Here is a 12,933-nt window from a genome sequence, read left to right on the forward strand (position 1 = left end):
TCCTCCTCACCTGCACACAGGTCCCTTACACCTCAGCTTTGTCAACAAGCATCCAGCAGTACTTGAGGAGGCACCTGAGGACCCCTCTCAATCCCCACCTCAGCATTCTTCTTGTCTAAGCACCAGGGAGGGATGATCCTGCAAACCTCACTTTGGCAAGCCCAGCTGCACAGCCTCCCATGTGGTGAGTGGGCATGAGGCACCCCCAAAAACTCACCAGCTTTGGGGCATTTTCCCTAAGAGCAGCATTTGCCCCCATCCCTGCCTACATAGGACTGAGCCCCAACACTTAAGGGCAGCACCAAAACAGCCCCAGGTGGGACTGGGACAGCTGAGCACAACCTACCCTCAGAGCTCCCCCTTCCTGGAGGGGACAGAGCCCAGCTGGGACCAAAGGAGGGAGAGGAGGGGATGAAGCAGCTTCTCCCAAAAACACCAGCTTTGTGTTTGTCCTCCACTCATGTGTCAAGAGTCGCCATCCCATCCCACCCCTCCTCCTGATTTTCCTCCAAAGCCAGAAAATCCATTGCTGCTGCTAAATACCAGGAGCTGCTATTTTTATCCAGCCCACGACCGGGGCGTGCGTTATTTTTGGTGTTGAAACTGCAGGCTTTTTTTTGTGGGAGGGGGAGAGGGAGGGGAAAAGGCAGAAGCATGGGGGAAAAATGAGAGGAATGTTTCTCTGGGAGCAGAGTTTTCCATTGCTTACTTTAAGCCAGACTAGTGTCTGCAAATAGAAATCACCACCAGGGAGCAGAGGAAGCAGCTGGGAAAGAAAGGTGTGATCATGTCTGCAGTCACTCTACCACTCCCACCATACTGAGAAAATCCCAAATAAACTGACCCTGGGTACCAGCTGGGTGTTGTCCAGGAGTAAAGCTCACAGCTGTGTAACAGGGCAAACTGGTGACAAAATTAGATTAATCCAATGAAATAAGGGGGAGGCAAGAGATATTTCTATTTTCAGTGTAAAATGAGTAGTGTTTTCAAAATCAAATTAGGGGTTGAGAGGGGTCTCAGGAGGAAATTGAAGCTGTCAGGGTGCTTTTTGGCATGGGAAAGAGTTTTGGTATCACATGGAAATAAGGATTTTGGGAAGGATGGATGGAAAACAGGAGCTGGAGGTGGGATTTGATTTTCAGCTGGTCTGAGACCTGGGCTCAAACTGACATCCCATGAGGGGACAGGAGCTTGCCTGGCATGGACTCACTCAGTTCCTGTGCTTGAGGGGCACCAGCAAGCTGGGAGACAATCTGGAGCTGCAGTGATTCATCAGCAGCTGAGTCACGGCTTCCTCTCGCCCATTAAAGTTTCTGAGAAACAAAGCACGATTCCTTGGATCCCAGATCTGCTACGTGCCAAACAAAACAAGGAGGTGGCAGGTTCAAAATCCCTGCAAATGTACCTTTTTTCATGCCACAAGGGAAGGAGCCTTGGCACACCTTGCTGCAGGAGACATCCACAGGGTCAAACATCACATGCTGTTTAGATTAATTCAAAACATCTCCTATAGACCACTGTGGAATTTGAGTTGGAGCTGGAAGGGACCTTTACAGGTCAGCTATGGGGAGGAGGATGCTGGCTTAGAGCAGTGGACTGATTATATTTGTACATTCTTGCATTAATTCTCAGTTTCTTAAAGTCTCTCTGATGCTTCCCAGCTCAGTTTAATGGCATCAAGACTCTTTCACAGGTAGCAGCACTCCAAGACATCAGCACTGGCAGTGCCCACCCCCTCTGCCACATCACCACAGCGCTCCTGCCTGAACCAAGAGGCTGCCAAGGCACTGTGGTCAGGGGGGCCCCTGAAAATCCAGGGAAGGTGCAAGGCCAGCAGCCCCTCCCTTGTCAAGGCCTCTGCCAAATTAAATTAGTGATAGGGAAGTGTGGAGCCCCAGTGAGGCTGTTTGCCCAGGGAATGAAGCAAATATCCCAGGTGGTGCCAGGGACAGGCTGGGCTTTCACATTCCCATGCTCAGGGACAGGCACCCTTGAGCCTAATGCTTTCAGATATGCTCACCCTCAGAGAGCGCTGATAATAAATGTTTTTAGTCAATCCTGTTAGAGGGGGTTCAAAGGTGGTATTGTGCTAACTGGTGCTGTAGAGTGGCCAGGTATCCCTCAGGTGACTCTCTGCAGCCAGGTGGCTTTTGTGTGCCCTGGGATGGGTGTTTTCATAGAGGGATTTGGTACCACAAAAGAGGGAATGGCTGCAGCTCAGTGAGGGGGGAGAGCTGGGATAGGGTCAGGGAACAAGGGAGAAATAGGATGGGGTGAGCTGGGACATGGAGAGATGGGATGGAATAGGGTGAACTGGGATATGAGAACCTGGGATGCAGTAAGCCATATGATGAAAAGCCCAGGAATCTTCATCCTCCAGCATAAAACCAAGGGAAAAGTTCCTGGCATTAAGCAGCAAATCTTTAGGGAAAAATTGCTTGGTGTTTCCCACAGGACATAAACACTTTCCCCAAGGCTATGAGGAGGCACCTAGCACAAGCTGTAGCCTACAATGTGTCTTTCTGAGGATCTCTTACCTCTCCAACTCCAGCATTAGGGTGAAGGCAGCAGGAGGGTAGTAAGAGGCTGGCAGCCAACTTACTTCCATCCCTCCACTCTCTATCCCTCTTCCCTCCTATTCCCAGAACTGCATTGCTGCCAAGTCACAGCACTGGGAACATGAGACTGTTTGCCAGGAGCCCTGAAGGGTCCAATAGCCCTGGCTAGCCCAGTTCCACAAATCAGCACCAAGGCTAAAGCAGTAAAGCCAAGCCACTGGCTCTGGAGTATGAAGGAGGGCAAGGAGGGCAAATGTGGGGATTTTGCAATGCAAAAGGACTCAGTCCAACCAGAAAAATTCCAGCAGAACATTTTTCTAGTTGCAGCTTGCCCAGCTGTCAGCATCACAACACTGTGTGGAGGCCATAGAACCCTGGACTGGAAAGCAGCCGGGATTCAGCAATTTCTGAGTATCACTGCCATGGTGTTGAAAAAGAACTAAGTGGGAGAGAAAGTAGCAAGCGAACAGTGGGGGTGGCAATCCCAATGGAACTGGGATCACAGTTTGAAAATATTGAATCACAGAATCATTTAAGTCAAGAAAGCCCTCTCAGGTGATCAAGTCCAACCTTTAACCCAGCAACGCCAAGGCCACCACTAAACCCTGCCAGCCAGGTTGAAGCATCCATCATTATCCATGGCTGTACAGCACCCTTAATGCTCCTGGATGCTGCATCACCTCAGGCAGTCCCAGGGATGCTCCATCACCCCTGCCTGGCCGCAGTGTCCCCTCTCCAGGGACAGAGGGTGGGTGTGATGGCAGGGCAGGAGTGACAGCACGCAGGGTGGTGCCGATGGCGTGCTGGGTGCAGGTGAGAGGCAGCAGTGTGAGGGGGTCCAGGGTGGTACTCCTGGCACTGCTCTCGGGGAGCTGGAGCTCTACCCTGCCCTCCCACCACAGCAGCGCCATTACCGCCCCGCAGCCCTCCCTGCTGGCTCCCAAAAACCCTTCTGGGAAAACCTGGGCTGCACCAAAGCCCGGCGAGCCACACACTCGGTTCGCTCTCTTTCCCCACAGGAGGTTCGGGGCTGGTTTGTGCCCCGTGGCCGCCTCTCTGCCACCCTAAACCCCTCAGTGCGTGTGCGTGTCCCTCCGTTTGGGTTCGGCCGAGGGCGGGGGAGCCCAGGTGGGCCGGGCGGGCCGGGGGCCGGGCCGGGGGCGGAGGCGGGCGGGCGGGCCCGGCTCATTGCCCGGAGCCGCCTCACGCCGGCCGGGACGAACGGGCGGGACGGGGCCGCGGCGCTGAGGTACGTCGGGGGTCCGGGGAGTACCCGGGAGGGCGATCCCGGGGCTGGGCTTTGTCCTGGGTGCTGTGTTACTCAAATCCAGGGCTTTTTCTCGCCTTCTAGTTATTTTTTTTAAGGCCACATCATCTGCTTCGCGCAGCCCGGGGGGAGGGGGTGAGAACGGGGACTGGGGAAAGAGCGATGAGCAGCAAGCAGCTCTCCGGGGACGTGTGTCCGGGACAGCCCGCCTGGCACCGGGCTCTTGGGGCTGCACCCAAAACCACTGTGGCTTTGAACAGCACAGGATCCTAGAGCGGTTTGACTGGAAGGAACTTTAGGGACACCTCGTTCCAACCCCTGCCGTGGGCAGGGACACCCTCCACTCGACCAGGCTGCTCCAAGCCCAAGTCCAGCCTGATCCTGAACACTCCCAGGGATGGGGCAGCCACTGTTTCCCCGGCTGCCCCCTGAGCCTCCTGTAACCAAAGCCACAAGTGATCGAGCCCAGGGAGGGCCATGGCTGGGGGCTCTGCCCGCCCGGACAGGCAGCACTGCCCGGTCCGTGGTTTGGAGGAGCCCAGGGTGGCTCCGAGGAGCTCCCGCTGCATCCAGGGATGACAGTGGCGCTCACCTAAACTCAAAACTGATCTTTTGGCCGCAGTCTCGGTGATCCAGGGGCCGACGACAGCCGCGCTTGTGCAGACGGCGATGACGAGTGGGCTCCAGGCAGCAGCTTGCAAAATAGTTTCACTTTAACCCTGTTATCCAACATCCATATCAGTAGTTTTCCAAATCACTCCCTTTAGGGAATGAAAGCATTTACGCGTGGCTTCTGGCAGGAAGGTTCGATGGTGGTGGGAACGAGATGAAGTTTCAGCCTGTCGTGTTTGCTGGGTGGTGGCTTTTGGTGTTTGTCTTTCACGTTTGAGGAAGGTCTCTGTAGCCTGCTGCGAGTTCTCCGAGACCGGCGGCAAAACCCTTCTTAGTCACCATTTCCGAAACAGCAACGTGCAATCCCTGCTAAGGAAACTGCTCACCCTCGGTGTCAGGTTTCATCCAGTTTTCCTTCAAGTCTGCAGGTGCAAGCAGGGAAAATAGGTGCCACTGTGTGACAGCATAGCTGTGTCCCTGCTGGGTGGATCAGGGAGCTCAGAGGCTGTAACAAAAATTAGCTTCTCCCTGCCTGAACCACAGCTGTCACTGCAATGGAAAGTTGGTATAAAGCTCACATAAAGCCAGTAACAGACGGAAATGGTTGTTTAATAATGTGATTCCTGCTTTGGACTCCTTAGCATCAGCTGCACAAAATGCGCTCTCATCTGCGTGAAGGAAATGGGGGTGGCTGCAGGTCAGTTGATTTCATGTCACCTCCACAAGTCCTGAGTTGCAGCTGGCCACAGAGCACAGGAGTGTTGAGATAATCCAGAAATACTTGGGGCACACCCCACAGGTCAGTTGCCCCCAGAGATGCTGCTGCTCTCACTGTGGATGCAGGGAGCTCCTTAGAGCACTGCTGCCTGAGTCAGGCGGCATCTCAGCTGAGAGGAGCAGGTTGAGCCTTGGTAGCTTGGAGGGAACTTCATGAAGACACAAGAGCCTGTTGAGGGTTGGGCCTAAAGAACTTAACTGGCAGAATGACCTCCAGCGCTGTCCCCTGTGCCACGGTGACACAGCACAGCAGTTCCAGTAAACTGCAGCTTTTCTGCACCTCCATCCCCGGTCGCTGCGGTTGCTCTGCAGTGCACAGGATGTGGACAAGCCAGCATTGCCAAGGCAACCCCCTCTGTTTTGGCTTCCCCATGCACAGGCTGGCAGCCCTTACCCCTCCAGCTCAGCCAGGCAAGCCCTGCACAGCAATGGTTTGTGGTGCCATCGCAAGCCGTCCCTCAAAAGGACCTTGTTTTCCACCCACGGCCTCCCATAACTGCAGAGGAGTGGCAGATGCTCCCCACCCTGCAAACCAGCTCTTTGGAAGCCAGTGTGGATTAAAGAACCTCATGCTGGATGTGCAATGTTGATTAAAACTTACACAAGTGGCACGAAGCCCTGTCGTGCAGAGCTGCCATCAGCTGGAGCCATCCATCCCTGGCCACAGGAGTTCCCAGGCCAGTTTCCATGTCAGCTTTCCCCTGGCTCTGCCAGCACCAAAAACAAAGAGCTCATTCAGCAGGATGCTTCACAGCCCTCTCTGAGACACAGCCCTGTCTCCCAGTACCTCCCTGGCCCTGTTTTTTGGTCCCATATCTTGACCCAAAAAATTCAGCTGGCCTCCCAGTGGCAGCTCCACATGCTTGCAGCAAGCAGTTCACACCCATGCTGGACCACAGCATGTTCATTCCCTCTCTAAGGGGAGATGTCACACCAAATTGAGCAGCAGCATGGATATTCCTAAATGCAGCTCCTCATGGTGCTCTCAGGTTTTCAGCTGGCTATGGGTGGCCTTGGGTAACCCCTCTGCCCTTGGAGTTGCTGCCTCCAAACTCATCAATTTTTCTACTTTTCCCTCCTCTCCCATTTTTTTTAATATGAAACTGAAGAATCCCATTATTTAGCACACAGACATCCCTTCATCTAGAAAACAAAAAGCAATGCACACACCAGAAAGAAAAGGCATTTGAAAACCAGCTGCATGGCCATGCTGGAAGATGGCCCTGGGATTTGGGTGCTGCTTGGTCAGGGCAGGGGCAGGTACCTCCACTTTCCCCTTCCAAGGGATGCATATTCAGCTTGCCCAGGGTGGCCACAAGTGCCCAGTGACATGAGCTGGACACTTCCAGTGACAATCAGCCAGGGCCTCTGCAGTGCATTCAGCTCCAGTTTCAAGTGGAAACATATCAAAGGGCTTTGCTTTTTTTTTATCTCCCCATTCTTTTTTCCTCTGCAAACAATTAATTACAAGTTTGAAAGGAAGTTCCAGCCCTCCTTCCCTACCCAGAAGTTTAGAGGCAATAAATATAAAGCAGTTCAGTGCAGGAATAAAGCTGTACATCCTGTTTTGTCTGAAATTAAGGCAGTTGTTGTTTGGGGATTGTATGTGTTTTTACTTCTTTTTTGGAGTCCAGTGTATCATAGGCATCCTGTATTCCTGCCTGGATAATGAGCTGTCAGGATCCTTAGGGATAAGTGGCAAACCTGCACCACATGGATGATTACACTGAAGAAAAGCTGCTCTGTTTATTTATGTTGCAGTGTAACCTTTACTACAGCTGCCCCAAAAAAATCCACCTAGGTGAAGATGAAGGTCAGGACAGGGAGGAGGCTTTAAGAAGTGGCTCTCACTTATCTCCCCTGTGAGCAAAAGCAGATCTGGGATGCTCCCAGTTGGTTACAGGCAGGGGCTAGGCAGAGGTTGTATGAGATTTGAGTCTCTGAGTGGTAGCCTGTGATTTCTCAGGTGGGGATATTGATGATATTTCTGTCCTCTGCTGAATAGTGGAATGAGGGAATGTGAGGAACAGCCAGTTTTGATGCAGCAGACTGGACAATAATCCATTAATAATAGTAATAGTAACAATAATCATAATAAACTTCTTCCAGCCAAAGCCAAAACCACCTCCCAGAGCACTGCATTTCATTTTGTAAAAATCTCAAATGAGAATTTTTTAGAAAGGCACCCAGAGAAATTCATGTTCAAAAGAGAAACCATCAGCTAACTGGGGCCAGCTCAGCTGTGTGCTCATGCAAATCAAAACAATAAATCCACAGTGGTCAGTCTGTTTCTGAGGGACACAGATAAACCTCTTATTTTCAACAGAATCTGAGCACTTGTGGAATCCCAAATTGGCATCTATGCTGAGGGATTCAGCTCCTGAGGCCCTGACAGTCAGGTCTGAAAGCCAGCAGCCAGGGGACACCAGTGACACCAGACCCTGTACAGTTCTGTAGGTCCCAGGACAGCATTTTGGAAGGCAGGTTTTCCCTTGGGAGCTGCTTTTTTGGGGGGCTGCCCAGGAGTTCCTCCCCAGGCAGCATCACAAGAGCTGTGGTTAGGGCTGGGTGGGACCTGTGGCTTTCTTGGGTGAGGCTGGTGGCTTGGTCTTCCTTTAGGAGTGGGGTGGAATGGCACAGTGAGGCAGAGGGAAGCACAGTGGTGCTAGCTGGAGAATCCTAAAACTCTCCATACAAGAGAGCATCCCTGAGCAGGTACCAAACAAGGAATAAATGAGATGCAAAGCAAGGAAGGGCAGTGCTGCAGACAAGGAGGATTCAGCCAAAACCAGCCTGGGTCCCTTTCCTGTCCCTCCCTCAAGGTCCCCGAGGTCTGTGAGAGCTGCCAGAAGAAAAGATAAGGAGTTACAGGGGACAGGTGGAGCAACCCCTGTAGGACATCTTTGGTGTTCAGGCTGTACCTCTCAAGTTTTTTGGTTTTACTGTGCCTCAGTTTCCCCTCCTGGACGCGTGGGGATTTAAGCATTCCCTCAAGAGGTTGCAGGGATTGAATCCCAAAGGCTGGCAAAGACCCTGCTGAGCAAGGGTGAAATAGGGTGTTGGAGCCTGATACTGCCCCTGCCAGCTCTTCATCTGTACAGCCTCCCATTTAGTGACCCCTGTGTTGAACCAGAACTGCAAACTTGTAGCACAAAGCCCCTGCTCTACTCAGATGCTTTGCCTGGCCACAGGAGGGGAAGAAAGATGTGAGCAGAGGCAGCAGCTCCCTGTCCCTGCAGGAGGGTTTCCCTGAGAGCCCTGGCACTCAGCAGCACCTCTCCCTCCCTGAGGGAAGAGGAAAACCTTACGTCAAGCCACAGAAATGCTTCTCAGCCCTACCCAAACCCTTGGAGCAATTCCCAGGTGAGGCACAGCAGCAGCAACTCCTCCACCCCAGCCAACCCTTATCCTCCCCTGCTGCTGCCTTTGTGGCCAGCCCTGGGCACATGGAGCTGTGGGTGCAGGGCTGCTCACTGGGCTCTACCAACTGTGAGTCTCACTGAGCACAGTCCTCATCCAAACTGCAGGGGGGTCAGCTACAGCCCACACCCCAAACCTGCTGGCAGTGCCCAGGGTGCCAGGGCAGCAGGAAGAGACCCTGCCTCTGTGCTGCCCATCCCAGACCATGGGCCCTGAGGAACAGCCTGGCCAAAGATACCCTATCCCAGGACTGGGAAATTGGGAATAAGGAGGGACCTGTGACAGCTGGAGTCCTGGCTCCTGTGGCAGTACTGTGTCTCCACAATGATCACTGGTCTACATCAGGCAAAAGTCCCTTTCTAGAGTCACTTCCTAGAGCTTCTTCTGCAGACAATATTTCATCTGCTACAAAACAAGCCCCACAAAGGGCTAATAAGAGCTCTGTGCTGTGATTGCTCAGCCAGGGCTGATGTGTAAATTCAAAGAGGCAGGATTTGTGCTTGGCTAAATTCCTCCTCACCCATCCCCACAATCAAGAACAAACCCCAGGAGATAGGAGGCTGTGTTTCTCAGATGAAGACACCCAAAGGGACATAGCAGGCAGCACAGTCCATCCCCCATGGCTCCAGGCCCCTCCAAGGCAGGAGACATCTTACCCTGCTGAGGCTTCTGGCAGCTCCATGGAGAGAACTGCTGAGGGAGCTAGCACCTGATCCATCTGGTTTCTTGTCTCTGCAGGCACCATACAAGGACTCTCGTGGAGCCCACTAGCTGCTTACAGGAGCTGAGCATATCTCAAGGTGCCTTTCAAGGAGAGGGAGCAGCACAGGCAGCCTCCTCAGGAGCTGACATGCAGCAGAAGATCAGCTCTTTCTTTAATTCCATCTTGGAGCTCATCCGTACCAAGCATGAGGAAGGCGTCTTCAACACCGTCTGCCTGGCCGTGCTCTTGGGTCTGCCCTTTGTTGTTCTCCTTGCCTTCATTTTCATCTGCTGCCACTGCTGCTTCTGCAGAAGGAGGGGAGAAAGCACAGGGAAAGGTGGCCCCAGCAGAAATGGGCAGCTGCATGCTGAGAGGAACAAGAAGAAAAAGAAGAAGAAGAAGAAGCAGGATGAAGAGGACCTGTGGATCTCAGCTCAGCCCAAGCTGCTCTTGCTGGACAAGAGACCCTCCTTGCCCATCTAGCAGACAGGAGGGTGTTCAGGTCTTCTCCTCTGAGATGCCACCATTCCTTTCACCTGTGCACCAGGAGGGGCGAGGAGATACCAAAGCTGCTGCCACTTTGTGGTGACTTGCAACAGAGGCTGACCCCAGCATGCTGAAGGGCCAACAGGGAACAAGGCACAGGCTGTGCAAGCCTCTTCTCTCCCACCATGACAGCAGGCCCCGGGGCACAGACCTCTGCAAAGGACAGGTGAGCTCACAAGGGTGACCTGCCAGCGGCTCCTGTGTCCCTCCTGCCACGAGCACGGTGCACACATGTGGGGCTGGCACACAGCAAAGCATGTGCCAGGCTCTCTCTCTGCACTCAGCTGCCAGCACACACACAGGGGTGCCCAGGACAACGTTCACCCACAGACCAAGGCACCTGCACACTCCCCCTGCACAGCACAGACTGCTGTGAGTGAAGCAGGCACAGCCACACCTCCTTTGTTTGCCCTGCCATGGAGATGGCACAGCTTCACTGTCCAGGCTCCAAACCCACTGTCCAAACCCAGCTTGCTTTATGGGCTCAAAGCTGAGTTACCCCACAGCCCAAAGATGTGCCATCTACCAGGCCACCAAACCAAAGTCTCTTGTGAGCACCTGAAGCTAGATGCCCTCAGCACAACCTTGGAGACCTCAGACACCATGCTAAGGCAGCACAGCAGAAGGATGCCCTGCCACCTAGGCTAGAGGCAGGCAGGAGAGAGGATGCTGCCAGACCAGCCCTTTTGCACCAGCACTTAAGAAAACACCTTCCTTGAAAGACTCTTGTATACAAACTTGCCATTAAAGAGCTCACCATGCTACTGCAAGAGCAGAAACACAACCTGAGGCTGTGTAAAAGCTTTGCTACGGGCATTAGAGTTATTTATTGAATGACTACTAAAGAAGAGCAGGAAAGGCCCCTCTGGAGCAGGGCCAGGGACATGGAAGCAGTATTGAAGCAGCAGACATGGTTTCCTGGCACATCAGGAATCTCCTCTCCCTGCAGCCCTTGTGCCATGTGTCAGACACACACAGACCCATGAGCAGGTGCTGCCCCAGCTGATGCCAGCTCTGTGTGCTGCACTGAACATTTCTGGATGGCTGTCAGGCTGACCAGCTCTGGGATTTTGAATGTGCTGTAGAAGCAAAGTAAATTCCATGTGCACTGTCATCCCTTACACAGGGATACATTATACAGTCAGACTCTGCACCTCCCTCTATCCTTGTGTTCTGGAAAGATGGTTCAGCTGGGCACAGCAGCTAACAGGACCACACACAGCTCTCATCCCTGCTCTGCTTCCCACCTGCCCCACCCTGGCTTGTGTTCCCATCCTATGTCCCTTGAGCTGGGAGTCTCCTGTGCTCCCCACTCTGCCCCACCAGGCTCTGTCTCCCCCATCTCTTTTTCCATTGAGGGATGCATGTGTGTGATGAGAAGCCTCATCACATCTGGGTTTTGCCCTGTCTGTAGACTGGATGTCTTCCTTCCATTTTCTTGCAGTCCTTAAGCTGCTGGAGCAGCCCAGAGCTGCCAGCCAGAGCCAGGCATCTGGGGAACAAGCAGCCAAACCCACGTGGGCAAGCCTGGACAGAGCTGCTGGGCACAGCTGCTTCCAGCCCAGGCAAGGGTGATGCCACCTTCCCCTCACTTGGAGGACAAAGCCAGCAGCTGGAAGCAGCTGTTTGTGCCACCCAGTCCCAGCACAGCCTGTTCTGTCCAATGCAGGCAGAGCTGTGATGGTCACATCACGTCACAGGGTTTGGCTGTGTGTCACAGGGTTTGTGCTGGGAGCAGTCATGAGGCTGGGCTCCTCCTCACACAGCCCTTTAAATTGACCCCATATGTGCCTTATTTTCCAGTTTGCTTTGTCACCATTGAAATTAGTGACTCCCTTCTGCTCCAAAACAGGAAGCAACATATAATGGTATAAAAATTAGGGTTTGCCACATGTCATGCTAGGAAATGGAGAAATAGCTCTGATCTCTGTCCCAAGCTCCCAGTCTAGCCAAGATCCTGGAGAACCAACACTGCACTTGTATTATTCCTCCTTCCTTCCCTCCTTTCCCCATCCAAGTGCTTTTCTCAGCCCTCCTGCCTCCACACTCACCAGGTGGCCAGAGGAGCCCATGCAGGTGCTGTGATCCAGAGGCAGGAGCAGCCCTGGAGGCAGGGTGGTGCTGCCTGGAGGAATAAAGAAAAAAATCAGAGTAAAGGGAAACACAGTGGGAGGCCAGAGGCTCAGCCAAACAAGCAGGGGCATGGAGGCAGTGAGCACTGTCAGAGTACAGCCTGCCTGGTGTGGAGGCTCTGCTGGGCTTCCTGCAGGAGGGCTTTTCTCCAGAAAGCAGAGTAACTCTTCAAGTGAGGGCAACCAATTCCTGCAAGAACCAGAGAACTGCCAGGAAGATGTGAGCTTTGGATAACACACACATCTCCAGATCCAGGCTTTGGGGAGTTCAGAGCTAGTTCTGAATTTCTCCCCAAAATCATTCAAACCACCCCTGGGCTGGGCAGAGAGGGACCAGGATACAACCCTGCCCTGATCCATCCAACCAGTGGATGGTCTGAGCCTCCACACTCCCTACAGCATGGGGCTGGCTTCCTTGGTGTCTGCTGTTTGAGCCAAACCAGGCACTGAACTGGCTCCTTCTGGAGGAAAAAGCAAAAGAGCAGAAAAGCCAGAGGTGCACCAGAACCTGTTATCCACCAGCTGAGCAGCTGGAACCCTGCAGCACCCACATTCCCAAGGGGGCAGAGATGCACAGTACAGAAACTCCACTGCACAGCCCCTGCTCTCCAGACACCCCAGCCCTTCCACCCACAGCTGCATTTCAGTATCAACTTTCCATTTTCCTGAACAAGTCCATGCAACAGGGAACAACAACAAAACAAATCTTGTGCAATTTTTTTTTTGAAACCAAAAATAAATGACTCTTAAACTGCAAACAAACACTGTATTTCGATCTCTTGGTCATGTGTTTATTTTTCTGGGGAAATCTTTCCTGTACCTGTGTCCTGGCTGTAGATAAGACACAGGGAGAGCTCAGAGCAGAGGCTGTGCACTCTCTGCCTGCAGCCAGCTGTGCAGCTTAGAGATTTTTTTTTT

At 53.0% G+C, this 12,933-nt stretch overlaps 1 protein-coding gene across 1 annotated transcript; it reads left to right on the forward strand.

Annotated features, from left to right (window-relative positions):
• The first annotated feature begins 3,753 nt into the window (after positions 1 to 3,753).
• Positions 3,754 to 12,784, forward strand: KIAA0040 (KIAA0040 ortholog). The gene is made up of 2 exons (XM_054638651.2): positions 3,754 to 3,807; positions 9,373 to 12,784. The coding sequence occupies exon 2, from the start codon at positions 9,485 to 9,487 to the stop codon at positions 9,818 to 9,820; it is 336 nt and encodes a 111-aa protein (XP_054494626.2). The 5' UTR covers positions 3,754 to 3,807; positions 9,373 to 9,484; the 3' UTR covers positions 9,821 to 12,784.
• The last annotated feature ends 149 nt before the right edge of the window (positions 12,785 to 12,933 follow it).

This window comes from Agelaius phoeniceus, chromosome 8 (assembly GCF_051311805.1).
Source record: "Agelaius phoeniceus isolate bAgePho1 chromosome 8, bAgePho1.hap1, whole genome shotgun sequence".
In the NCBI taxonomy this organism is placed as follows: domain Eukaryota; kingdom Metazoa; phylum Chordata; class Aves; order Passeriformes; family Icteridae; genus Agelaius; species Agelaius phoeniceus.